This window comes from Pseudophryne corroboree, chromosome 1 (assembly GCF_028390025.1).
Source record: "Pseudophryne corroboree isolate aPseCor3 chromosome 1, aPseCor3.hap2, whole genome shotgun sequence".
Taxonomy (NCBI): Eukaryota; Metazoa; Chordata; class Amphibia; order Anura; family Myobatrachidae; genus Pseudophryne; species Pseudophryne corroboree.
Genome location: NC_086444.1, coordinates 1,101,621,523 through 1,101,646,642, shown reverse-complemented (window position 1 = coordinate 1,101,646,642; position 25,120 = coordinate 1,101,621,523). Strand labels below are relative to the sequence as shown.

The following is a 25,120-nucleotide window of genomic DNA, read 5'->3' as shown; positions in this document are numbered from 1 at the left end:
TAAAGTTTCACAGCGCATGAATCCCTCCCATGGTGCGTACACAGAGGCGCAGTAGTGATTGAGACATACAACATCTGAAGTGAAAGCATGCAGGTTGGTGACCAGGAGGTGATCATTCAGATGCACAAAGATGGTCTGTCTTATGGGCTTGTTATGGGAATGTCGATGAAATGATTTTGGACTCAGATGCTTTACTGTTTACATTGGAGACTCTGACGGAGAATCTGCAACTGGCCTTGGGCTACCGATAGTTGCGCCCAAAGATGGGCTAAGCTGTATTTCAGAGTCTAAAGGTGTACAAAGTGGGATTCTCCAGAGGCAGATGTACAGTACTAAGCTTTGGAGAGTGATCAAGTGGAGAGAAATAAAGTACCATCTCCTAACTGCCATGTTACAGGCTGTGTTTGCAAAATGACAGTTAGGAACTGATTGGTTGGCAGTTTATCTCTTTCCACTTTATCACTCTCCAAGGCTTAGTACATCTGCCCCTTTGAAGGCAGTCCATGGAGAAATCATAGAATTCTCCAACAGCACCTTTGTTTTCTGCTAATAACGCCACCTCCATAGTCAGCTGAGGTACTGCCATTATTTAAAAATCTTTCGGGAAACTACAGACCAGTTAGTTTAACATCTATAGTGAGGAAAATATTGGAAGGAATTCTAAGGGACGTCATACAGGAGTATCTAAAGTCCGCTAGGATTATTAGCAAGAACCAGCATGGGTTTGTGAGGGACAGGTCATGTCAGACTAACTTAATTAGCTTCTACGAGGAAGTGAGCAATAATCTTGATCAAGGAGAAGCAGTGGATGTGGTCTTCCTAGAGTTTGCAAAAGCCTTCGATACAGTTCCTCACAGGAGACTGATGATCAAATTAAAGGAGATTGGCCTAGAAAAAACTATTTGCACATGGATAAGCAGCTGGTTGGTTAGCAGGGTACAGTGAGTAGTGGTCAACGGGAAGTCCTCAACCTGGTCCCCAGTAGTCAGCGGAATACCACAAGGGTCCGTACTCGGACCACTACTGTTCAACATATTTGTCAATGACCTAGAAATAGGCCTGGAAATCACAGTGTCAATCTTTGCAGATGATACTAAACTGTGTAAGGTAATTAATTCAGAAATGGATGTGGAGTCCTTGCAGAATGATCTATCTAAACTTGAACGCTGGGCGTCTAAATGGAAAATGAGGTTCAATACAGACAAATGCAAGGTTATGCATTTTGGGACTAAAAACAAACTTGCATCCTACATATTAAATGGGGAACGCCTAGGGGAAACAGAGTTGGAAAAAGATTTGGGGGTATTCATTGATAATAGGCCTAATAACCGTACACAATGTCAAAACGCAGTAAAGAAGGCAAGTAAGGTGCTAGCGTGCATAAAAAGGGGAATTGAGACAAGGGACTCGGATGTAATCATGCCGCTGTATAAGGCATTGGTACGTCCGCAACTGGAATATTGTGTTCAGTTTTGGGCACCATTGTATAAAAAAGACATCAGTGAACTCGAAAGTGTTCAAAGGCGAGCTACTAAATTGATTAAAGGCCTAGAAGGACTGGACTATAAGGAAAGACTTACTAGGCTGAATACGTATACACTAGAAAAGAGGCGCCTAAGAGGAGATATTATTAATATCTTCAAATATGTAAAGGGACATCACAAAGAGTTATCAGAGGAATTATTTATTAGAAGAACACAGTTTAGGACACGTGGGCGCTCGCTGCGACTGGAGGAGAGAAAGTTCCGAACGCAACAGAGGAAAGAGTTCTTCACTGTTAGGGCAATCAGGATGTGGAATTGCCTGCCAGGGAAGGTGGTAATGGCGGACTCTGTAATTGGATTTAAAAATGGAATGGATAAAATTTCTGAATGAAAAAGCTATCCAAGGTTATAATACTTAACATATCAACGTGGTTAATCCGGGGGTAACATGAGTTATAGTAGCTAACTAGTCATAAAACATTATTTAGCAAGTATGTAGAATCATCACAACTTAAAACAGGTTGAACACAATGGGCAATTTGCCTCTATTCAACCTCAAATACTATGTTACTATGTCAGGAAAGCTTGTGGGTAACTTACTGTATCAATCAACAAACCGCTCATCTTCTCGACACTTGTCAACTAACACATAATGCCATCTGCACTGGGATGATGGCCAGCCACCTTGCTCCTGATTTCCTACACAGCTGCCAGACACAGTGACGTGCGGTGGGGTGAGGCAGAGCCTTTCCTGTCATACTTGCATTTACACCAGAATTTTGTCTGAATAAAGTATATAAAAAATACTAATAATTTGTATGAAATATCTTCTTTGCATTATTCTAATAATTTTTATAGCCCAAACTCTGGAGTAAAAAGTCTATGGCAGGGGAGGCAGTGCCTCCCCTGTCTATCTTTTCCACACATCTCTGATCAAAACTCACCAAATTTCCGTGAGTTTATAATGCTGCATCTGTGTATAATGCCCAGATGTACCTTCGGCTCATATATTGCATGGAATTCTGGTTCTGAGGCTAGTCAGTGCCTCCTGAGCCATTTAGCTCACCGCACTTCCCTAGCCAGACATCAGCATGGTGGACAGTGGCACCAGGATTGAGCTAGGTACAGCAGCCTTGTGGTGGTGATCAGGTGATATATGGCCTCATCTGAATTATATTGCAGACAAGGGAAAGTGACTGTGTGAGCCAATAGCTTAATGTTAAACCAGCGCTGGCTCCAGGCCTACTAGCACCCTGAGCGAGAAAATGTAAAAGCGCCCCCCTCCCAACCCCTATGCGCACGCCTTCGGCGCGCGCTTTATGAAAAGTGGGCGTGGCTTCTGGAAAAGTGGGCATGGCCTCGTAACTTCATATTATCAGACTATAAATATATTTTCACACCCCCTCTACACACACAATTAGCAGCCTTACACATAACAGCCACAGTAGTGTTCCTTACACACAATGGGCGGGATGTACTAATGTACATCGCCTCCCTGCGCCACGATGCTGATCGCATATGTACTAACATATGCGATCAGCATTGCGGAGGACAGCTCTTCCGATAAGAGCTGTCCTCCGCGATGCGCAGCGGCAGCCTGACTTCCGGGATTCGGCCCCAGAAGTCAGTCTGCGCATGCGCGGGGTGACGGGGGCGGCCGCAGGGCATGCTGGGAGGGATCCGATCGGATCCCTCACACAGCGCCGCGGAGAGAAGCCCATAGGCTTCTATGGACGTACGCCAGCTAAAGCTGGCGTGCCCCGCCGCGGCGCTGTCCTGCCGGCCGGGGGTTAGTACATCAGGAAAATGCGGTAAACAGGGAGTTTACCGCATTTTCCGCTTAGTACATCCCGCCCAATGTCTCCAGTATAGTGCCAGATACACATAGGCCCTCATTCCGAGTTGTTCGCTCACTAGCTGCTTTTAGCAGCATTGCACACGCTAAGCCACCGCCCTCTGGGAGTGAATCTTAGTTTAGCAGAATTGCGAACGAAAGATTAGCAGAATTGCGAATAGAAATTTCTTAGCAGTTTCTGAGTAGCTCCAGACTTACTCCTACACTGCGATCAGTTCAGTCAGTTTCGTTCCTGGTTTGGCGTCACAAACACACCCAGCGTTCGCCCAGATGCTCCCCCGTTTCTTCAGACACTCCCGAGTTTTTCCCAGAGACGCCAGCGTTTTTCCGCACACTCCCATAAAACGGCCAGTTTCCGCCTAGAAACACCCACTTCCTGTCAATCACACTACGATCACCAGAACAATGAAAAATCTTCGTTAGGCCGTGAGTAAAATACCAAACTTTTGTGCTAATTTACTTGGCGCAGGCGCACTGCGAACATTGCGCATGCGCAGTTTGCGACTAATCGCTCCGTAGCGAAAAACAATAACGAGCGAACAACTCGGAATGACCCCCATAATGTCTCCAGTATAGTGCCAGATACACATAATGTGCAGTGCCAGATAGATATGATATGCCCCCCAGCAGTGCCAGCTACACATGACATGTCCTGCAGCACTGCCAGCAACACATGACATGCCCCGCAGCCGTGCCAGCTACACATGACATGCCCCCCAGCAGTGCCAGCTACACACAATATGCCCTCCAGCAGTGCCAGCTACACATGATAGTGTTCACTTTTTAGGGCAGGGTGCTGATCACAGGGAGGGCACATTTTTAAGTTAGGAGGGCAAAATGATGTACATACTGTAATGCTTGGTGCTCACCTACCCACATGTCAAAGCATGGACAGGGGCGTTGCTTCGTGGGGAAGGTGCGTGGCCACATAATAGTGGCAATTCGCATTACACCACACAGTAGTGCAGCTAATACACATTGCACCAGGTAGAACCTCCTACACACTTTGCGCCAGGCAGAGCACGTTAGACACTTTGCGCCAGGCAGAGCACTGAGACACATTGCGCTAGGCAGAGCACTGAAACACATTGCGCCAGGCAGAGCACTGAGACACATTGCACCAGGCAGAGCACTGAGACACATTGCGCCAGGCAGAGCACTGAGACACATTGCGCCAGGCAGAGCACTGAGACACATTGCGCCAGGCAGAGCACTGAGACACATTGCCTAGCCACAGACGCCTAGCGGGAACACTACATGATATGCTCCCCAGCCGTGCCAGCTACACATGACATGCCCCCCAGCAGTGCCAGCAACACATGACATGCCCCCCAGCAATGCCAGATACATAATTGCCCCCACAGTGCAAATATGCCCCCACCGTGCCAGTTACATAAATGCACCCCCAATGTCAGATATGCCCCCACAGTGCCAGATACATAAATGCCCCCCCAGTGCCAGATATGCCCCCACAGTGCCAGATACGTCCCCACAGTGCCAGATACATAAATGCCCCCAGTGCCAGATACATAAATGACCCCACAGTTCCAGATACATAAATGCCCCCACAGTGCCAGATAGATAAATGCCCCCACAGTGCAGATATGCCCCCACAGTGCCAGATACATAAATGCCTCCACAGTGCCCCCGCAGTGCAGATATGACCCCACAGTGACAGATATGCCCCCACACAGTGCCAGTGCCCCCACAGTGCAGATGACCCCACAGTGCCCGATCCATAAATGCCCCCCACCACAATACCTGAGGCGCTGGGAGGGGGAGTGCTGCTGTCTGAGGGCGCGGGACTGGAGGACTCGTCCAAAACGGTTGAGTGCTCTATGCGCGCTGCGCGGCGCCTGCCGTCGCTGCGCAGCGCGCATAGCGCGCACACACACACAGTTTAAGGCCGGGTAGAGCTGCAGTGCACAGGGCCGGCTCCAGGTATGAATATGGCGGCGCCAGCGCGTGGCGCCCATTAAGGGTGGCGCCCCGCGCGGCCGCTCTAGTCGAACATGCCTGGAGCCGGCCCTGTGTTAAACAGCTGCCAGACAATACTACGTTGGGCTGTGGCACTAAGCAGGGGGAGGGGGATGTATCAGTGCCAGCCCTAACAAATTTGGTGCTCTAGGCGGGATTTTCTTGGTGTCCCTTAAGTTGCAGCCTATGGCATAGGGGTGTGGATCATAGGGTCGACAGTAACTAGGTTGACAGTCATTAGGTCGACCACTATTGGTCAACAGTGACTAGGTCGACACCTGAAATAGGTCGACACGGTCATTAGGTCGACATGGAAAAAGGTTGACATGAGTATTAAAAAAAAAATTGTGTCATTTTCTTAGTAAAGTGACCGGGAACCCAAATTAGTGCACCGTGTCCCCTCACGTGGCTCTCTTTGCTCGCCATGCTTCAGGCAAGATGCCTCGCTCTGCTACCGCTGCGCTCGGCACAGGTTACCGTTCCCAATTGTAGTCCACGTGGATCGTAAAGTATGAAAAAGTAAAAAAAGGGGGGAAAAATGTGGAAAACTCATGTCGACCTTTTCATGTGTCGACCTTTGCCATGTCGGCCTAGTGACCGGGTTGACCTAATGAACATGTTGACCTAATGCATGTCGACCAATGGTGCTCAACCTAATGAGTGTCGACCTAAGTGTTGTCGACCTAAAGACCGGATACCGGCATGGGAGCAGAACTCAGTGGGTACCCTTCCCTCCATCCCACCTCCGGATCATTGGCCAGCTCTGGTTGGTACAAATGGTCTAGCAGAGATGATGATGCAATTTCCAGTATGGCTGATGCAGTGATTTTTCACACACTAACAGCAGCATCACTATTTGCTGGCAGTGGCGCCAAGAGGAGGGGAGGCTACTAATTACCTGGGCCCAGGTCTGATGGAGGGGCCCGGTGGGGGCCCAGGTCCCCCCCCACCCAGGCCTGGCAGCAGCAGCTGTTCTCCTCAGCTTAGTACATACTGCTGTGTGTTGGGCCACAGTGTGCTTAAAATATAATTTTATCTGTATTTCTAAGGGTGCATGGCGGCACCTCCTGTGATTAGGCCACACCCACTAAAAAGTACCAGGGCCCAGCCAGGCACTCTACTGCCCTGTTTGCTGGTGTGGGAAAGAAGCAGCCACATAAGTAGCTCTTAGTAGCTCTGAAAGTGGGGCAGGGACGTGGTCAGTAGTGCCAGATGTTGGTTGGGAACCGAGCCTGCAGGTTTCCTCTTGAAGTGGATAACTCAGGGTTTCCCAGACTCGATCCTCAAGGCACCATAACAGTCCAGGTCTTAGGAATATCCATGCTTGAACACAGATGGTTATATGAAACTGACTGAATTATATATTAAGTTACCTATGCTCATGCATAGGGAAAGCAGTCAGGATCCCGGCTGTCGGTATTCCGGCAGTCAGAATACCAATGCCGGAATACCGTCCCTATACTGAATGTCTACACCGGCATACAGAATGGGTATAATTTCCCGGCGCTGGAATCACGAACGAGGAGAGACCGCGCGTGCAAATCAGGTAAGCCGCAGGGAGATAAGGCTTAGGTGCGGGAGGGGGGGGGGGGGGGGGTTAGGCTGAGTCCCGGGGGGCTAGGCTGCGGGGAGGAAGGTGGTTAGGGTTAGGCACCCCCCTCGGAGGGTTAGGCTGCGGGGGAGGGGGGAGTTAGGTTTAGGCTGTGGGGACAGGGGGTTAGGTTTAGGCACCTATAGGGGGAGGTTAGGGTTAGGCTGCGGGGAGGGAGGGTTAGGGGAGAGGGGAGAACACTCCTTACTCACCCCTGTTGGATTCGTACACACTGGGATCCCGGCGTCGGTATTTCGAGCGCCGGGATCCCATGCGCCGGTAAATCATACTGCTCCCATGCATAGATATTCCTAAAACCTGGAATGTTAGGGTGCCTTGAGGATGGTGTTTGGAGAAACACTGGCAGATAACTAAATTCCTGGAATGACAGATAGAAGTTCTTATCACAAGTGCCCCATTAACTTAAAGTGATCAATTAGTATTAGCATCCATCTGTCAGGTTACAGCAGTGTTAGAACAGATTTGCACCTGTGCAGAGTGTTATAAATAAGCCCCAGCCTGTAGATCTTTCAGCCAGGAGATATTTGTGTAGTATAGTAGCACTTATCTGTACATGGGGCGGGTGACCACCCCATGGGGCATGTGCTGCTTTCTCCTGACTTGGGATAACAGGGTCCTGACCAGTAATATCAGAGGGTGGGACAATGCACAGCAGCCTGTGTGCTGGAGGCTGCCCACCTCTCTCCCAGATACATGCAGCCAGTGTGTACACGCAGAGCCGTCTCTCTGGCTAGGCTTAGTATTACAGCAGATCTCTAGCAGTCTGAGCCATGGACAGGGCATAGCGCTTCCACAGCCTCTGCCAGACCCCACCGGTCAGACATGGAGATAGTAAATGACAACGATACAAGTTACAGCGGCGGGGTCCTGTGTGAGATCGCAGACAATGGGGCTGTCATCGGATGCCTAGAGGACTACTCGCACAATACGACTCTCCCGGGCGCAGGTACGTCCTCATCCTGCGCTCATATCGCATCTACTGTATGTAGCGATGCTACAAATGACTAGAAATAACGGAAAAAATAGATGCAACGTATTATTTGTTTGATAAATGGTAGACAAAGTAAACTGGCTTGTACTTCTCCAGAAGTGACCATGCTGAGATTTGCAGTTCTCCAGTCATTGTGGACAAGATCCAGAATGAGCAGGCTGAGACTTGCCGTTCTTCAGTGATTGTGGACAGTTGCAAGACTGAAAGTCTGCTGAGACTTGCAGTTCCACAGCTGGAGGTGGCTATTCTCCGGTGATTGTGGACATGTTCAGGAACGAGCATGCTGAGACTTGCAGTTCCCCAGTCACTGTGGACAAGTCCAAGAATGAGCATGCTGAGACTCGTAGTTCCCCAGTGATTGTGGACAGTAGCCAGACTGAGCCTGCTGAGACTTGCAGTTCCACAGCTGGAGATGGCAATTCTCCAGTGATTGTGGACAAATGCAAGACTGAGCCTGCTGAGACTTGCAGTTCCACAGCTGGAGACAGAGGCTTAATCATGATTTTATACAGTATATTAAAGGCAAAAAAGACGCTGTATAACGCACAGCTGTGCTCCTAGGGCTTTTGTACCCCATAATTCAAATGTAGTTATTTAATCTAAAAAGTATAGTTGAACATAAAAATGTATATGGGAAAATTGGTGAAACGTATTTATTATGTAATGTCATATTAGTTATGGGCCAGTTATTGTATAGCATTACTGCTGATCGGTTTCTGCATGACCTGTACAGCTCCTTGCAACAGGTTATAAGTAAGCTCTACAGATAGTAACACAAGAATAACACATATGGGTGGTATTCAATTCTTTTCACCCCCTTTCACACCCGTTCTGTTTCTGCTGACGGCCGTGGTATAATAATTTCAGCTCGCTACCCCCGGAGGGCGCCCAAGCATTTACGCAGCTAAACCTGATTACTATGGGCGCGATATGCTCGATAACGGGGATCACTTTAGAAAGGAGATTGGGCGTGATATATCATTTGAATACCGCCCTTAGTGTGAAGCCTGAGCTGTAGACGCAGTTAATTAAAACTCCTACAAAGTAAAACATCTGAACTGTGAAATAACCTTTGTTTTGCAGACTTGCACCAGGCAGTGAGGATCTTTTTGTACTCATTGATCTTCCTGCTGGGGGTCCTGGGGAACAGCCTGGTTATAGTGGTCCTCATAAGGAATAAGAGGATGAGGACGGTCACTAACATCTTCCTCCTGTCACTGGCGGTCAGTGACCTCATGCTGTGTCTCTTCTGCATGCCTTTCACCCTGATTCCCAATTTACTGAAGGACTTTATATTTGGTAGCACGGTCTGCAGAGCTGCCTTCTATTTCATGGGTAAGTCACCAGTCCGCTGTGCCATAAACACACACCAGGATCCAACTGGAAAGACCTTGAGTTGTGCAGAAGTTAGTGTCAGGCATGTGCTAGCTATACGGACTGTCAGTCAGCCCTGCTGCAGTATACTATAGTGCGCCGCAAATACAGCAATGAGCAGTAATTCTATAGATATTTATGTCTAAAGAGTATTCATTTTTTAGCTTGGTAACATATTCTGTACAGCATGTGTACTGAGACAAGGCTTGTCCCAAGAGCTTACAGTCTAAAATAAAAAAAAAATGCTTGGGAATGTAGTGTTAACTGTAAAATGTGCTGGTCTTCCTCCCTACCTGTTATCAAGTATAGTCATGAGAGCATAACAGTGGTTAGTAATCATCTTCATAATAATAATAATAATAATAATAATAATAATAGCAAACTAGAAATGAATAAATGTAATTACATGCTTTAAAAGCGATTAACTCCATAGGACATTTCTGTGAAGGGTATGTTACTATTGGATTAGGTTGTGATCATATTGCATTATGCTCATTCATGCAGGAAATCATGTTTTGTTACATCTGCATAGCAATCCTATATAGGATCCAGACCAACATTTCATACAATAATATTCAGTTACCAGTATTAGTTCCACAGACATTGTAATCCTATTTCATAAAATAGACAAACAATAGACTACTGACCATGTTGCTGTACTAATAGATGGGAGAGAACGTCATTTACAGAACGCCGTGGTTTCACTTTAGCGTGGTAGGATGGTCATACATAGCACAAGCAAGGTGTTTGTATACTCTCCTCTCTCGGGACTCTTCTGCAACCTAGAAGTGCACCTTGGTTTTTACTTTCTCCTGAATCACTGCTCTGTTTAGTCTCATTTATGGTCTATATTAACCATTAAAAAATCAGAGAAATCAGAACTGTTTGTATTACCTGTGGCAGCTGTAGGTGTGTTTAGCGTCTGTGACTGTATACTAATGCTAGTAAGAGCTCTTCCCCTGGCATACAAGTGTACGCCTATGACTATATGCTAATGCTAGTAAGATATACATGTCCCCCCAGTGTCAGATATACCCCCAGTGCCAGGTACACATGTCCCCCCAGTGCCAGATATGCCCCCAGTGCCAGGTACACATGTCCGCCCAGTGCCAGATATACCCCAAGTGCCAGGTACACATGTCCCCCCAGTGCCAGATATACCCCAAGTGCCAGGTATACATGTCTCCCCAGTGCCAGATATGCCCCAAGTGCCAGGTACACATGTCCCCCCAGTGCCAGATATGCCCCAAGTGCCAGGTACACATGTCCCCCCAGTGCCAGATATACCCCAAGTGCCAGGTATACATGTCTCCCCAGTGCCAGATATGCCCCAAGTGCCAGGTACACATGCCCCCCAGTGCCAGATATGCTCCCAGTGCCAGGAATACATGCCCCCCCAGCGCCAGATATGCCCAAGTGCCAGGTATACATGTAGCCCCCTCTCCCCTCCTGCTCACCGCTGCTGCTGCTCCTCTCCTGTGTGTGTCTGTGTGAGGGGAGGAGAGCGCAGCCTGCACCTCTCCTTCCCCTCAGTCTCCAGCGGGCGGCAGGTGCAGGTGTCTCAGTTCAATTCAGCGCCGATCCGTGAGCCAATCAAAGCTCGCGGTCCGGCAGCCTTGGCTGCCGGACCGCGAGCTCTGATTGGCTCACGGGCGGCGCTGAATTGAACAAAGATACAGAGGGGCAGGAAAGGCGCAGACTGCGCTCTACTCCCCTCACATCGGCGGCGGTGAGCAGCAGAGGGAGGGAGGGACGGGGAGTGGCGGCAAGTCGGTGTGGGTACGGCGTACCAACGGCTAAATTCTTAAGGGTACGCCGTACCCACCCGTACCCACACACTTGCACCACTGGTGTGCCTCCAACTGTATGCTAATGCTGGTAAGAGCGTTTCCCCTGGTGTACAAGCGTGTGCCTGTGACTGTATGCTAATGCTAGTAAGAGCACTTCCCCTGGTGTACAAGTGTACGTCTATGACTATATGCTAATGCTAGTAAGAGCTTTTCCCCTGGTATACAAGCGTGCACCTGTGACTGTATGCTAATGCTAGTAAGAGCTTTTCCCCTGGTATACAAGCGTGCACCTGTGACTGTATGCTAATGCTAGTAAGAGCTCTTCCCCTGGTGTACAAGTGTGTGTGTGAAAGTGCAAGGACTTGGACTCCCACTTTGAGTGTCTCGAGCCAGCTAGGTGCATCTTTAGACGCAACCATAAGTCGCACCATCGAAACTTTACCCAGCCCTATGACAAGTGCAGATTTTCCATCTGAGTATAGCCTCCTATGTGAGCAAGTAAGTATCTGTGTACATAGCCACTTGTGTGTTCAACTAAATTCACTATTGTGACTCTGCACGAACACAAATGGGACGCATGCATGGTGCGACTTGTGTAGTAAAAAAACGCATGTGTAGTAAATAAATAAATAAATACTCAATTGCTTCCAACATTGACAGAGTGGGGGTTAATTAGGCCCGAATGCTGCTGCTACTTTATGTGCAAAGTACCAATGTTTGGTACTTTGTGAATGCATAGGACCCATTCTGCGTGTGCACAAAGGGTCCTGCAACATCGGAAGCAGGACTGCAGCAGACTGCCATTGATTGAGAGTCTGCTGCCATTTGGAAGGTGGGGAGGGGGCGGAAATGGGCTCTGTTACCCAAAACAGAGGCGTTTCGCTGCTGCAGGGGAGGAAAGAGGTCAGGGATCTCTGATAGGAGGGAGATTTCCTGGCCTTTGCGACGGGTGGCTTGCATGGCTCCATAGGTACCACAAGCCGCCCAATGATCTCTTAGTGATCCGATGCTGCATCGTAGGACACAGGTCGGATCACTTCTGCAGCAGGAGGCGTCTGCATGTAATAGACGCCTCCTGCATCACCATACAGCGCTATCACTACTGCTTCCAAGGAAGTGATAGCAACTCCGACCACATCTGATCCCTAGTGTGCAACTCAGGACCAGAATCAGGAGCACGGGAGCAGCTGCTTTTATGGGTTTGGATTACAAATATACAAGAATTTCCCCCTGGATTATGTAGGATCAAGAACAAAGAAAGAAGATGTAATTTGATGGAAAAAAAAGTGGTGAAGGGCTGTGGAGTTTTTCAATCAGGTTTTATTTGAAATCATATGTTGGCTTCATTTATTTAATACACCCCAGTCATATTATAGTCACTGATGTGGGAAAGTTGTCTCTCAAATCTATTTCATTAGATTGGCCTCCACAGCCCCAGCAAATGTCAGAGCAGCATTGTCTGGAAGGGGGAGTATACTGTATATTTCAGCCACCTACCTATGACAGCTCTGTACTGACCAGCCTCAGACTGCTTTCCGCTACGACCGGGCACCTTTTATATTGCTGCCGCTGGCAGAGGATTTTGTTTTTGTTGGGTAATGTGTCACACACTGCTCAATCATTTACTTATGCAGATGAAAGGGCATATTTATCAAAAATAAGTTTGCAGAGAATAACACACACACACACACACACACACACACACACACACACACACACACACACACACACACACATATATATGTATGTGTATATATATATATATATATATATATATATATATAGTACATATCTATAGCTCATGCTTGCCTACTTTTGAAAATAGCATTTCTGAGAGATGGGGACAATGTAATACGGTGTGATAATCAGAAAGTGAGAGATTTTGTGAGAGTTTTCCAGCTTTTTTAAAGTGGCAATCATCTACATGGCAAACCCAGATTGATTTTGCCATGTTAATGTTTGCCACTTAATAAAAAAAACACACAGGGAAATGGTGAAAGCAACACCTACTGTATGAGCACGGTGTTAAAAGTGGTTACATATAAGTGGCCACAAGAAGTCTTACTTGAAAAAGCATTTAGCCATAGGGATCATTGGGGAGTATTCAGCATCAGACGCATGTCCCCGCCTGCTCCCACAGTGCGCACGCACAGGAACTGCACTGCACGTGTGCGGGCCAGGGAAATGCCGTCGAATCTCACTTATGCAAATGCCTCTGCCTGATTGACCAAGCGGCGACTTGCTGCGTTGCGGGGGGGCGGTGATGCATCGTTGAGAGGGCGGGCGTGGCATGGGAAACAGGGGTGGGTTCGGGCCGCTGCGACCCGGGCGGCCCCCAGCATGCAATCGCAGCCAGTTGCAGTTTTGCTAAAATAGGACCATTGTGCTTATGGTATCTGGACTCTGGGTCGACACCAATTAGGTCGACACCCATTGGTCGACAGTGTCTAGGTAGACACTAGAAATAGGTCAACATGGCCATTAGGTCGACATGAACATGGTCGACATGCAGGTCAACATCCGTTTTTCACATTTTTTGGGGGACTTTTTCATACTTTACGATCCACGTGGACTATGATTGGGTAACTTGTGCCGAGCGCATCGGCAGCAGAGTGAGGCACCTTGCCTGCTTCACTTGCCATGTAAGGGGACGTGGTGCACTAATTGGGGTCCCCTTAACGGAGAAAATGACACCAAAAAAAAAAACCTCATGTCGATCTTTTTTTCATGTCGATCTTGTTCATGTCGACCTGATGGCCGTGTGACCTATTTCTAATGTCGACCTAGCCACTGTCGACCTATGGGTGTCGACCTAATGGGTGTCGACCCAGAGTCCCATACCTGTGCTTATATACAGGAAATGGCACTGATGATCCAAACTGAATGTATTTATCTCGGATTCGTTTATTTTCCAAGTATATAAAAGCAACATAATGGGGGTAAGGTGTAATCAGGGAGATTTCTAGACTCTTCAGGGAGTCAAGGAGATTGTTACTATTTCAGGGAGTCTCCCTTACATTCAGGGAGATTTGGCAAGTATAATATATGTATTCTCTTTCCCAAAAATAATACTTGTATTCTGAGGTAGGTACAGTTGATGTAATTATGCAAACCTGAGACAGCAGTAACTGAAGAGGGTACAGTACCAGGGGCTGATTCCGTTGTATCTCTTACCACAGTTGCAAATGACGGAGGTTTGTGCATATAGAGCATATGCCAAAGCAAATTTCTGCAATTTTGCTTATGTCCATACTATTCTAAGTTACACATAACTTGGGCAGATCTGTCTTTGCATAAAATAGGGCATTTCGGGCGGGAACTGGGCAGTGGCAATACTATTGAGTGTGGATTAATAGATCTACACTAAAAAGGTCTACAGTCAATGGCCTTCATTTCGAGTTGTTCGCTCGCTAGCCGCTTTTCGCAGCAGTGCACACGCTAAGCCGCCGCCCTCTGGGAGTGAATCTTAGCTTAGCAGAATTGCGAACGAAGTATTCGCAATATTGCGAAAAGATTTTTCTTTGCAGTTTCTGAGTAGCTCGAGACTTACTCTTCCAGTGCGATCAGTTCAGTGCTTGTCGTTCCTGGTTTGACGTCACAAACACACCCAGCGTTCGCCCAGACACTCCCCCGTTTCTCCAGCCACTCCCGCGTTTTTCCCAGAAACCGCAGCGTTTTTTCACACACACCCATAAAACGGCCAGTTTCCGCCCAGAAACACCCACTTCCTGTCAATCACACAACGATCACCAGAACGAAGAAAAAACCTCGTAATGCCGTGAGTAAAATACCAAACTTCTTAGCAAATTTACTTGACGCAGCCGCAGTGCGAACATTGCGCATGCGCAGTTAGCGGAAAATCGCACCGATGCGAAGAAAAATAACGAGCGAACAACTAGGAATGAGGGCCTATAGGTCTACCACTAAAGATAGACATGCATTAGGTCAACATGGTCAAAAGGTCAACACAGAATAGGTTGACAGTAGGGTCAAAAAGTCAGCATGTAAATGGTCGACACAAAAAAGGGTAGACTCCATTTTTTTTGGGGGGGGGGGGGGGGGGGGTTGTCACTTTTCTGCCACAAACAAGTCCCATTAGTGTACCACGTCGCTTCTCTCGCCATGCTTCGGGCAAAGGTGCCTCGCTGCGCTAAGCACAGGTTACGCTCTGTGTGGGTCACGGAAATTGCACCACAGGAGGCATGGCCATAATGACACCATTTGACCTGCTTTGCTCCCAGTGCATCTCCTCTCTTGTAACACTCCCGGATGGGGAGACAAAAATAAAACTGTCAAGTGTACCTTAGCATCATCTCCTATATAATAGCCCAGATCTGTGACTCTGTGCCTGTGTGTATAACGCTGGGCATGGCTAGGAGCTTTCATTGGGTTAGCAGCAGGTCTATCACACCCAGCCCATAGCTGATTGGGCGAGAAATGCCCTCCCACACAGGTTACATCCAATGGGAGGCTCTGCCCCTTGGCTGCTGTGTGTTCCCAGAGCAGGATTAACAATGGGGCTGATGGAGCTGCAGCTCCAGGCCCACACCCCAAAATAGGCCCACTGCATGTGCAGCAACATACCCTCCAACAATTTACACATAAAAATCGTTACAAATGCGAAAAGGGTGCATGGCCACGGGTACAGTTGTGTGGCCACGCCCCTTTTCCTATACTTTCAATGGAAGTTTGAAGAGCCAGAAATCGGTACAGACTACAAAAAAAAGGTACTGCACCTGCCAAAAAGGTACAGATGGAGGGTATGGCCCTGCATCTGCAGCAAGTCTCTGCGCTGTAGATAGGGGAAAAAAATCCTTTTACTGCAGCGTCCTATGTCCTGCTGCCAGTCCGCCTGCCCCCTCCAGCATCAACAATCCCCACTCCGTAGCCACGGCGCAGGTGCAACAAAAGCTGCTGCTGCCACCAGCATAGATGGGTATGACAGCGGCGCAGCGGAAGGCTTTCATAGCCCTCCCTGCGCCACATACTCTCTGAGCCCTGATGCCTCCTCTGCGCGTGATGTCACAGAAGTGCCTCCCCGCCGCAGTCGCGCCCAGATATCCAGAGGCCCTGACTCTGCAACACAGCACCATCCAGAGGCCCTGACTCTGCCAGCCTGGAAGCCCCAAGATGGCTAATGTAATGGATAGAGTGGGTGATATTGCGGAGGGTAATGTCTGGACGCTGAATCAATGTAAAAGGTGACAGTGCTGTGCAGTGCAGTGGGTGTGCAGTGTCACTGACACTGCACAGCACTCTCATCTTTTACATTGATTCAGCTAGTCAGTCAGTTCTGCCAGCCAGTCACTATTGTTAGCGCCAGTGTCCCAACGCGCCGCATTACAGGGAAGTAGACGCACTAAATAAACTACAGCTCCCAGCAGCCCTTAGCGCCGAAGAATTCCGGCGCTAAGGCCTGCTGGGGGCTGTAGTTTATTGAGTGCATCTTCTTCCCTGTAATGCGGAGCTTTGGGACACTGGCGCTAATAATAGGGACTGGCTGCTTGGCTGCTGTGCGAGTCTCCGGGAGAACCACTGCAAAAGGGAGGACAGTAGCTTAGGTGCTTCCAGGAGGAGAAGCATTACCCGCCCCTTCCCCACTCGCAGTACCTCCGGGCCCCATCCGCTGCACCCCCTCCACAACCTGCAGTGGCTCTGGAACCCCTCCCCCACCCGCAGCACCCCCGCACCCGCCCCTCTCCCACCCGCGGCACCCTCGCAACCGCTCCTCCCACACCCGCTGCACCCATGCATCAGCCCCTCCCCCACCCACGGCACCACCTCACCAGCCCCTCCCCCCACCCGCGGCACCTCTGCAACCGCCCCTCCCCCACCCGCTGCACCCCCTGGTCCCCATCTGCGTCTCCCCCGCACCCGCCACTCCCCCAACCACAGCACCTACTAGGTGATTCATCAGGCCCTGCGTGCGCTCTTCATGCCGTTGCAAGGGGCTTCAACCCGTTAACCATCACACGCCCTTTGTCCGTACAATATTTAACCACTCACACAATTATGATTGGAGGTAATACTCCATATAATAAAAATATTGCACACCACAAGTGCGTGCAAGGGTTAAGGGGGCGTAGCCAGGGCCGGTGCAAGGTTTCTCGGCGCCCTAGGCAAAATTTCATCCCACTGCTCCCCCCCCCCCCCCCTCCATCAATATTTCTGAAAGTGAATTCTACTAAACACGTGAAGTGTGAGGTGTGATATAGAAGCTGTGTAGTCTGATTCTGATCTTCCTGAAGCGGCACATAGCACAAAAAGAAAAACTTATGATTTATACAGTATTACGTAAATGAAATGTTAATATGAACCCAGTCCCAAAAACAGATAAGGTATAATACAGTACCACAGACTGTTGTTTTATATTATAGATAGGCACTATCTCATTAGTAATAACACACACACAGCCATAGGCGTGCGCAGCACATTTTATTAGGGGGTGCACCATCGGAGGGGCGTGTCTAGTGCCACCTAATGTCATTCCTTCCCATTCCAAATGCAGCTTACCCATTTGGTGGTTTCTCACAACAAGGAACCTCTGAAGAAATGTGTTCTCCCTGGGCAGACGGCGTCTTCAGTCAGTATTCACTATCATGTAGGATAATACATGGTCCAGAAGATGCCTGTTTGTGTAGGAATAGAACCAATGTCAACATACAACAGAGGTTCAGCCAGACTCATGTCACCTCCTGTCCTCTGAGTTTCTCAGCCACCCCATCTCCTGCCTGCATCTCACAGCCCCATCATCATCTCCTCCCTGCATCTCTCTGCACACCATCATCTCCTCCGAGTTGTCTCTCGGCCACACCATCATCTCGGCCACATCATCTCAGCCGAGTTGTCTCTCTGCACACCATCATCTCCTCCGAGTTGTTTCTCTGCACACCATCATCTCAGCTGAGTTGTCTCAGCCACACCATAATCACCTCCCTGTCTCTCAGCCACACCATCATATCCCGCTCTGCATCTCCCTGCCACGCCATCACCTCCCGTCTGCATCTTTCACCATCCCCCTTCACTCTGTGCCTCTCAGCCTCCTACTCTTCGCTGTTTCTCAGCTTGCCCCCTACACTATCTGCCTCTTGGCTTAACACCCACACTTACTCTAGGTCTCTCAACTGCTCCCCCTTCAGTCTGTGCCTCTCACCGTTGTGTCTCTCAGTCTGCCCCCCTTTCACTCTGTGCCTCTCAGCCTCCCACCTCTGTGTGTCTCACTCCCTCTGTTTTCTAAACCCCACTTTACTCACTATATACTATTAACTTACTGGGGTATATGCAATTGCGGTCGAATTCCCGAAATTGTCGAATTTCGGGTCATTTTCGACCAAAAAAAAAAATCGCCTATGCAATTCAGTGCTTTCCGACCAAAAAACGGACTTTCAAAATTCTACTTTTTGAAATTCGAATTTTTGCAAATTCGACTTTTCTGCAATGATACAAGTGCTGCAATTCGACCAAAGCATATTCAATTCAAGTTTGGAAATTCGACAGCAGTGCTTTTAGACAGCAAATTCGTCATTTTCAATCCGCCACACTTTGGAGGGTGAAAACAAATAAAAAAATTTTAAACATGTTTTTTTTTGTGTTTTTTTTTGGGGGAATAGCAGATCTGTTTATATTAGAAGGGATTAGGTACTTTTTTTTTTTTTTTTGGAGGCACAAATATTATTTATATATTTTTTAAAATATTATTATTATTTTTTTTTTTTATGCTGGAACGGTGAAATCATAAAAAAAAATGGCGTGGGGTCCCCCCTCCAAAGCATAACCAGCCTCGGGCTCTTCGAGCTGGTCCTGGTTCTAAAAATGCGGGGGAAAAATTGACAGGGGATCCCCCGTATTTTTAAAACCAGCACCGGGCTCTGCGCCTGGTGCTGGTGCCAAAAATACGGGGGACAAAAAGAGTAGGGGTCCCCCGTATTTTTAACACCAGCATCGGGCTCCACTAGCTGGACAGATAATGCCACAGCCGGGGGTCACTTTTATGCCGTGCCCTGCGGCCGTGGCATTAAATATCCAACTAGTCACCCCTGGCCGGGGTACCCTGGGGGAGTGGGGACCCCTTCAATCAAGGGGTCCCCCCCCCAGCCACCCAAGGGCCAGGGGTGAAGCCCGAGGCTGTCCCCCCCATCCAATGGGCTGCGGATGGGGGGGCTGATAGCCTTTTGTGATAATAAAAAGATATTGTTTTTTCCAGTAGTACTACAAGTCCCAGCAAGCCTCCCCCGCAAGCTGGTACTTGGAGAACCACAAGTACCAGCATGCGGGAGAAAAACGGGCCCGCTGGTACCTGTAGTACTACTGGGGAAAAAATACCCAAATAAAAACAGGACACACACACCGTCGACAGTAAAACTTTATTTCATACGTCGACACACACATACTTACCTATGTTCACACGCCGACATCGGTCCTCTTCTCCATGTAGAATCCACGGATACCTGAAAAGAAAAGATCAATATACTCACCTCAGCCATGGTCCAGAGATAAATCCACGTACTTGGCAAAAAAACAAACCGAACACCCGCTCCATGCCGGACTGAAAGGGGTCCCATGCTGACACATGGGACACCTTTCCACGAATGAGACCTGTCAGTGACAGCTGTCACAGAAAGGTCTCTAAGCCAATCAGGAAGCGCAACTTCGTTGCGCTCACCTGATTGGCTGAGCGCTGTCTGTACTGTGACAGCGCATCGCACAGCTCCCTCCATTATATTCAATGGTGGGAACTTAGCGGCTAGCGGTGAGGTCACCCGCCGGTCAGCGGCTGACCGGCGGGTGACCCCACCGCTACCCGCAAAGTTCCCACCATTGAAAGTAATGGAGCGGCTTTGCGATGCGCTGTCACAGTACAGACAGCGCACAGCCAATCAGGTGAGCGCCACGGAAGTAGCGCTTCCTGATTGGCTGAAGGGACGTCAGTGACAGGAGTCACGTGATGTCCCGGCATTCGGGAGAAAGGGGTCTGATGTGAAAGCATTGGACCCCTTTCTAGTCCGGTATGGAGCGGGTTTTTGCGTTTTTTTTTTTTTAAACAAGTACGTGGATTTTACTCTCTGGACGTGGATTTATCTCTGGACGCTGGAAGGTGAGTATAATTTTTTCACAGGTACCCTCGGATCGTCGGAGACCGTGGCAGTCGGCGTGTCAACATAGGTAAGTATGTGTGTGTCGGTAGTGTGTAATAAAGTTTTACTATCAAGGTGTGTGTGTCCTGTTTTTATTTGGGTATTTTTTTCCCAGTAGTACTACAGGTACCAGCGGACCCGTTTTTCTCCCGCATGCTGGTACTTGTGGTTCTCCAAGTACCAGCTTGCGGGGGAGGCTTGCTGGGACTTGTAGTACTGCTGGAAAAAACAATATCTTTTTATTATCACAAAAGGCTATCAGCCCCCCCATCCGCAGCCCATTGGATGGGGGGGGACAGCCTCGGGCTTCACCCCTGGCCCTTGGGTGGCTGGGGGGGGGGACCCCTTGATTGAAGGGGTCCCCACTCCCCCAGGGTACCCCGGCCAGGGGTGACTAGTTGGATATTTAATGCCACGGCCGCAGGGCACGGCATAAAAGTGACCCCCGGCTGTGGCATTATCTGTCCAGCTAGTGGAGCCCGATGCTGGTGTTAAAAATACGGGGGACCCCTACTCTTTTTGTCCCCCGTATTTTTGGCACCAGCACCAGGCGCAGAGCCCGGTGCTGGTTTTAAAAATACGGGGGATCCCTGGCCAATTTTTCCCCTGCATTTTTAGAACCAGGACCAGCTCGATGAGCCCGAGGCTGGTTTTATGCTTTGGAGGGGGGACCCCACGCCATTTTTTTTTCGTGTTTTTCACGTTTTTTTACCGTTTTTTAAAATCGCTGCAAAATCCGCCAAATCGGCCGATTTTCGCCCGCGACTCTGGCGAATCCGTTTTTCATTGAATATGGTGAATTCTGGAAGCCACCTTCCGGGATTCACCTGTCGAATTGAGTCGAATTAAAAAACGGCGAAAATTGCCGCGAATTCGACCGCAATTGCATATACCCCACTGTCTGTTATGGGCCCTACACACATGCCGATATCACTGCACGATATGAACGATCTTGTTCATTAATGAACGAGATAACGTTCATATCGTGCAGTGTGGAGGCACCAGCGATGAACGATGCGCGGCCTCGCGCTCATTCATCGCTGGGGCCATGTCGGCTGTGCATGCAGGCCAATATGGACGAGATCGTTCATATTTGCCTGCACGTCTACGGAGCCGGGTGACGTGAAGAAACTTCACTCCCCCTGTCACTGCCCCCCCGCCGCCGGGTCGCCCGTATCGGCGTTCGGGCAGCTCGGCGGCACATCGCCGAGTGTGTAGGGCCTATTACTTTTCTTTCTCATCCTGTCACTTTCATTTTGACATGTTTCTCACTCTTTTTTTTCTGTAGTAGAGTGAGGGAGTCGAGATCTAGCAGGCCTGTATGCGAATCTTGGGCAGCGTGCAATTCATCACACACAAGAATGTGTGCTTGCACTTGCTGTACGGTACTCTGGAGGGAAGGAGCTGCATGGCATGGCTGTGAGGATATGCTGTTTTCCTCAGTACAGCTCGGCCTCATACTCTGCGGAGCACAACATGTGCCCCCCTTCTGGACCACCATGGATATGCGATCGCGTCTCTCTGAAGTTTCAGGGGAAACTTACAACTACTGAAACCTCCCTGTATGCGCACTTGTCAGCGATGAGCGCTGACAGCATTTCAAATGTAGCGCCCGAGCTCACGTTCTGGCAGCCAATCAGAAGCTGCCGCTCCTGATTGGCTGCTGGTCTGTGGCCTCCAATTGGCTCGCGGCCAGTGCCACATTTCAAATGCTGCCAGCTGTTCTGTATCTCCATGGCTGCTAAGCATAGTAAGACGTTCCTGACCGGGTGCAGCGGTGCAGCAGGGGGAGAGGACGACACAGGAATCGGCATTCTGCACTCTGATACTGCAGCAGCAGGCGCGTGTGTGTGGGGTGCCTGTGCGCACCAGGCACCCCCCATGGCACACCTATGAATACAGAATGCATTGCACATATATACACACACGCATATCACACACATACAGTATGCATATTTACAGTATATATACACACATACAACATGCATTGAACATGTACACACACATACAGTATACACAAGGTATAGATACACACACATACAGCATGCATTGCACATAGACACACATATACTGTACAGCCTACACATATACAAACACAGCTTTGCTCCTGTCCGCACTCTGTCCACTACCAGCCTTGTTGTGACACAGGGTCTTCCGCATCCAGTTAATATGGCACAGCAGGGAGAGGGCAGCAGGGCGCAGTGTCCTGACCTCCAGGATTCAGGCTGCTGATCCACCACTGTACCTCTGCTCCCGTCCAGAGAAGCTGCGCCCCCCCGAACCCATCACTTCCCCACACAGCAATAGCATACCCTGCTCCGCCGCCGTCTCCGTCCAGGCAAGCAGCCCCTGAACCCGTCACTTCCGCACACATCAGCCGCAGCAGCACGCTCGGCTCCGCCGCCTCCTCCACTCACCAGTGTCTCTCTCTGTCAAGAGAAAGTATACCCAGGCATCCCCCGAGCCTGTCACTCCCGCAAACGCTGCAGCATACGCGGGTCCGCCGTAACCACCGCCGCCTCCTCCGATCCCCTAGTCAAACAACAGATGCAGCTGTTTGGACAAAAAAGTTGTTTTAGCAGGATCATACCGCCCTCCAGTGGCAGGCGCCCATAGGCAGCTGCCTAAAGCTGCCTAATGGTGGCGCCGGCCCTGGGCGTAGCCCCTTACAACGGTGTGAAGAGAGCCCATAGGGCGTGATGAATCACCTAGTCAAAGATATGTGTACTGTACCTCTGCTTTTCATACCGCAAGGCAGGTGTGAAAGATAGGCAGGTATCATTTGGCAATTAAAGATATTGGGGGGGGAATAGAATAGAGTGTGAGAATCAGAAAGTGAGAGATCTGGGGAGATTTTTCCTGGTTTTTTTAAAGTTGCAATCATTTACATGGCAAAATCAACCTGGTTTTACCATGTGAATGATTGCCACTTTAAAAAAAAACAGGAGAAATCTCCCAAAATCTCTCACTGTCTGATTCTGACACCCTATTACATTCCCCCCAATGTTTATTTCTTCTTGGTTGCATTCAAAAATATAAGTTGAAAACATTAGGATAAGAAACTTGGCGGTGTCTGACTTATATGAGCAAGTCACCAAAGCATGTTTGGTTTTTAGGAAGATCACAGTTTTCGCAGGATGTGTCGAGAGCCGGCATGTCACACCACGTTCTGCTTGTAGGCATATGGTTTTATTTGTGTGGAAAATTGTGTTTGATTAGACTGGTGGTGTGAGCACATTAATGGAAGGTGCTGCACGTCTGCTCTGATGCCTGCAGACATGGAGAGCCATTTCCCTTCGCACCCGTTCTCATTCATACACATCAAAGTACAACCTTATGTATTATTAACTGTTAATAATTTCCCACTAAAAATGCACAATGCAGCTATTGGCGAGGTCCTTTTCTGTATTTGTAAGCACTGTATTAGTAATACTAAAACAGAACTGCAGGGATAGACAATACTGTAGCATGCCAATGTGATGTCGAAATGGTTTATGCACTTACGGCTACCTATAGATTTACATTCAAAATATAAATCTGCATCTTTGGTTTATTTGTATGATGGTAATCCTCCTCTTTTTGCAATATTTCTGTAATCCTGGGCCTTATTCAGGGTTGTTAGCAAACCAAAAAAGTTAGCAATTGGGCAAAAACATGGCCTAATTCAGACTGGAACGCTTTAGCAGCAGCATTCGCAGTCTGATGTCCGGTGAAGTGTGTGTACTCGCAGAAGCCGCACTGCGAGTGCGCACACGGTGAGATGCAACGGCCTCTCACTTGTGCGATCGCCTCTGTCTGCCTGATTGACAGGCAGAGGCAGTCGAGGGTGCGGGGAGGGGCGTGTCGGCAGCATTGGGGAAGGAGTGCTGTCCGTACAACGCAGGCGTGTCCGGACCGTTTTTGTGACGGACCATGGCGGCTGAGTGACGTCACACGCAGCCACTGCGACCCTAAACATGGTTGGTAGCCGCCTGCCTTCGCAGCTAGGCTGCGTAAGCAGGGAGCTACTGTACATGGCAGGTGCAAAAGCATCACCGCTGTACCCTGTGCTGGGCATTCCGCCGTATGTCAAAGATTTTGATCGTAGATGTGCGTTTTTTCTCATATCTAAAATCAGCTCTGAATTAGGACCATGTGCACTGCAGGTGGGGCAGATGGAACATGTGCAGAGAGCGTTAGATTTGGGTGTGGTGTGTTCAAACTGAAATCTAAATTGCAGTGTAGAAATTAAGCAGCCAGTATTTACCCTGCACAGAAACAAAGTAACCCACCCAAATCAAAATCTCTCTGCACATGTTACATGTGCCCCACCTGCAGTGCAGCATGGTTTTGCCCAACTTATAACTTTTTTGGTTTACTAACTAACCTTAATAGCTCCACTTTTTATTTTATGATGCTGCCGTATAAATAAAAGTTAATATTAATAAAAAGCTAAGCACATAAAGCGTATCTGGACGCCGAGGCGTAACAATGGGAGGAAACGTTTCCTCCTGTTCCATGTGTTCAGCGACATCATTCAGTGTTAATTGAAAGCCGCAGCTACCTCTTCCATAGCCAACTCCCCCACTAGTCACTGCACTTTGTAAATCACACCCTCTTTATTATACAGTAGATGCGCATTTTACAATTGCTCATTTATAGGAAGCATGAGAATTCTAAATATATGAAGTTATTTCTGACAATTACAAGTAACTTCATATAGTTAGAAGTCTCATACTTCTTATGCAAGAGCAGATACAGTAGCTCCATTAGTAAGATTCCTTCTTCCAGTGTAATGGGTCATGGGTTCTAATCCTGGATATGACACTTGCAAAATAATTATCAGAGAAATAATCAGCATCGTGAGTGACTGAGCAGAACTTTGTAGTGTGTATCTAAGTAGTAGCGTCATATAGTTAGAATC

The 25,120-nt window shown here is 48.7% G+C and overlaps 1 protein-coding gene across 1 annotated transcript in view; it reads left to right on the top strand.

Moving 5' to 3' along the window:
- The first annotated feature begins 7,622 nt into the window (after positions 1-7,622).
- CCKAR (cholecystokinin A receptor) overlaps positions 7,623-25,120 on the top strand; it is a 109,359-nt gene continuing 91,861 nt past the window's right edge. The window contains exons 1-2 of the mRNA XM_063922157.1: positions 7,623-7,874; positions 9,003-9,254. Coding sequence (XP_063778227.1) covers positions 7,751-7,874; positions 9,003-9,254 — 376 coding nt within the window. The 5' untranslated portion in view covers positions 7,623-7,750. The remainder of the gene's footprint in view (positions 7,875-9,002; positions 9,255-25,120) is intronic.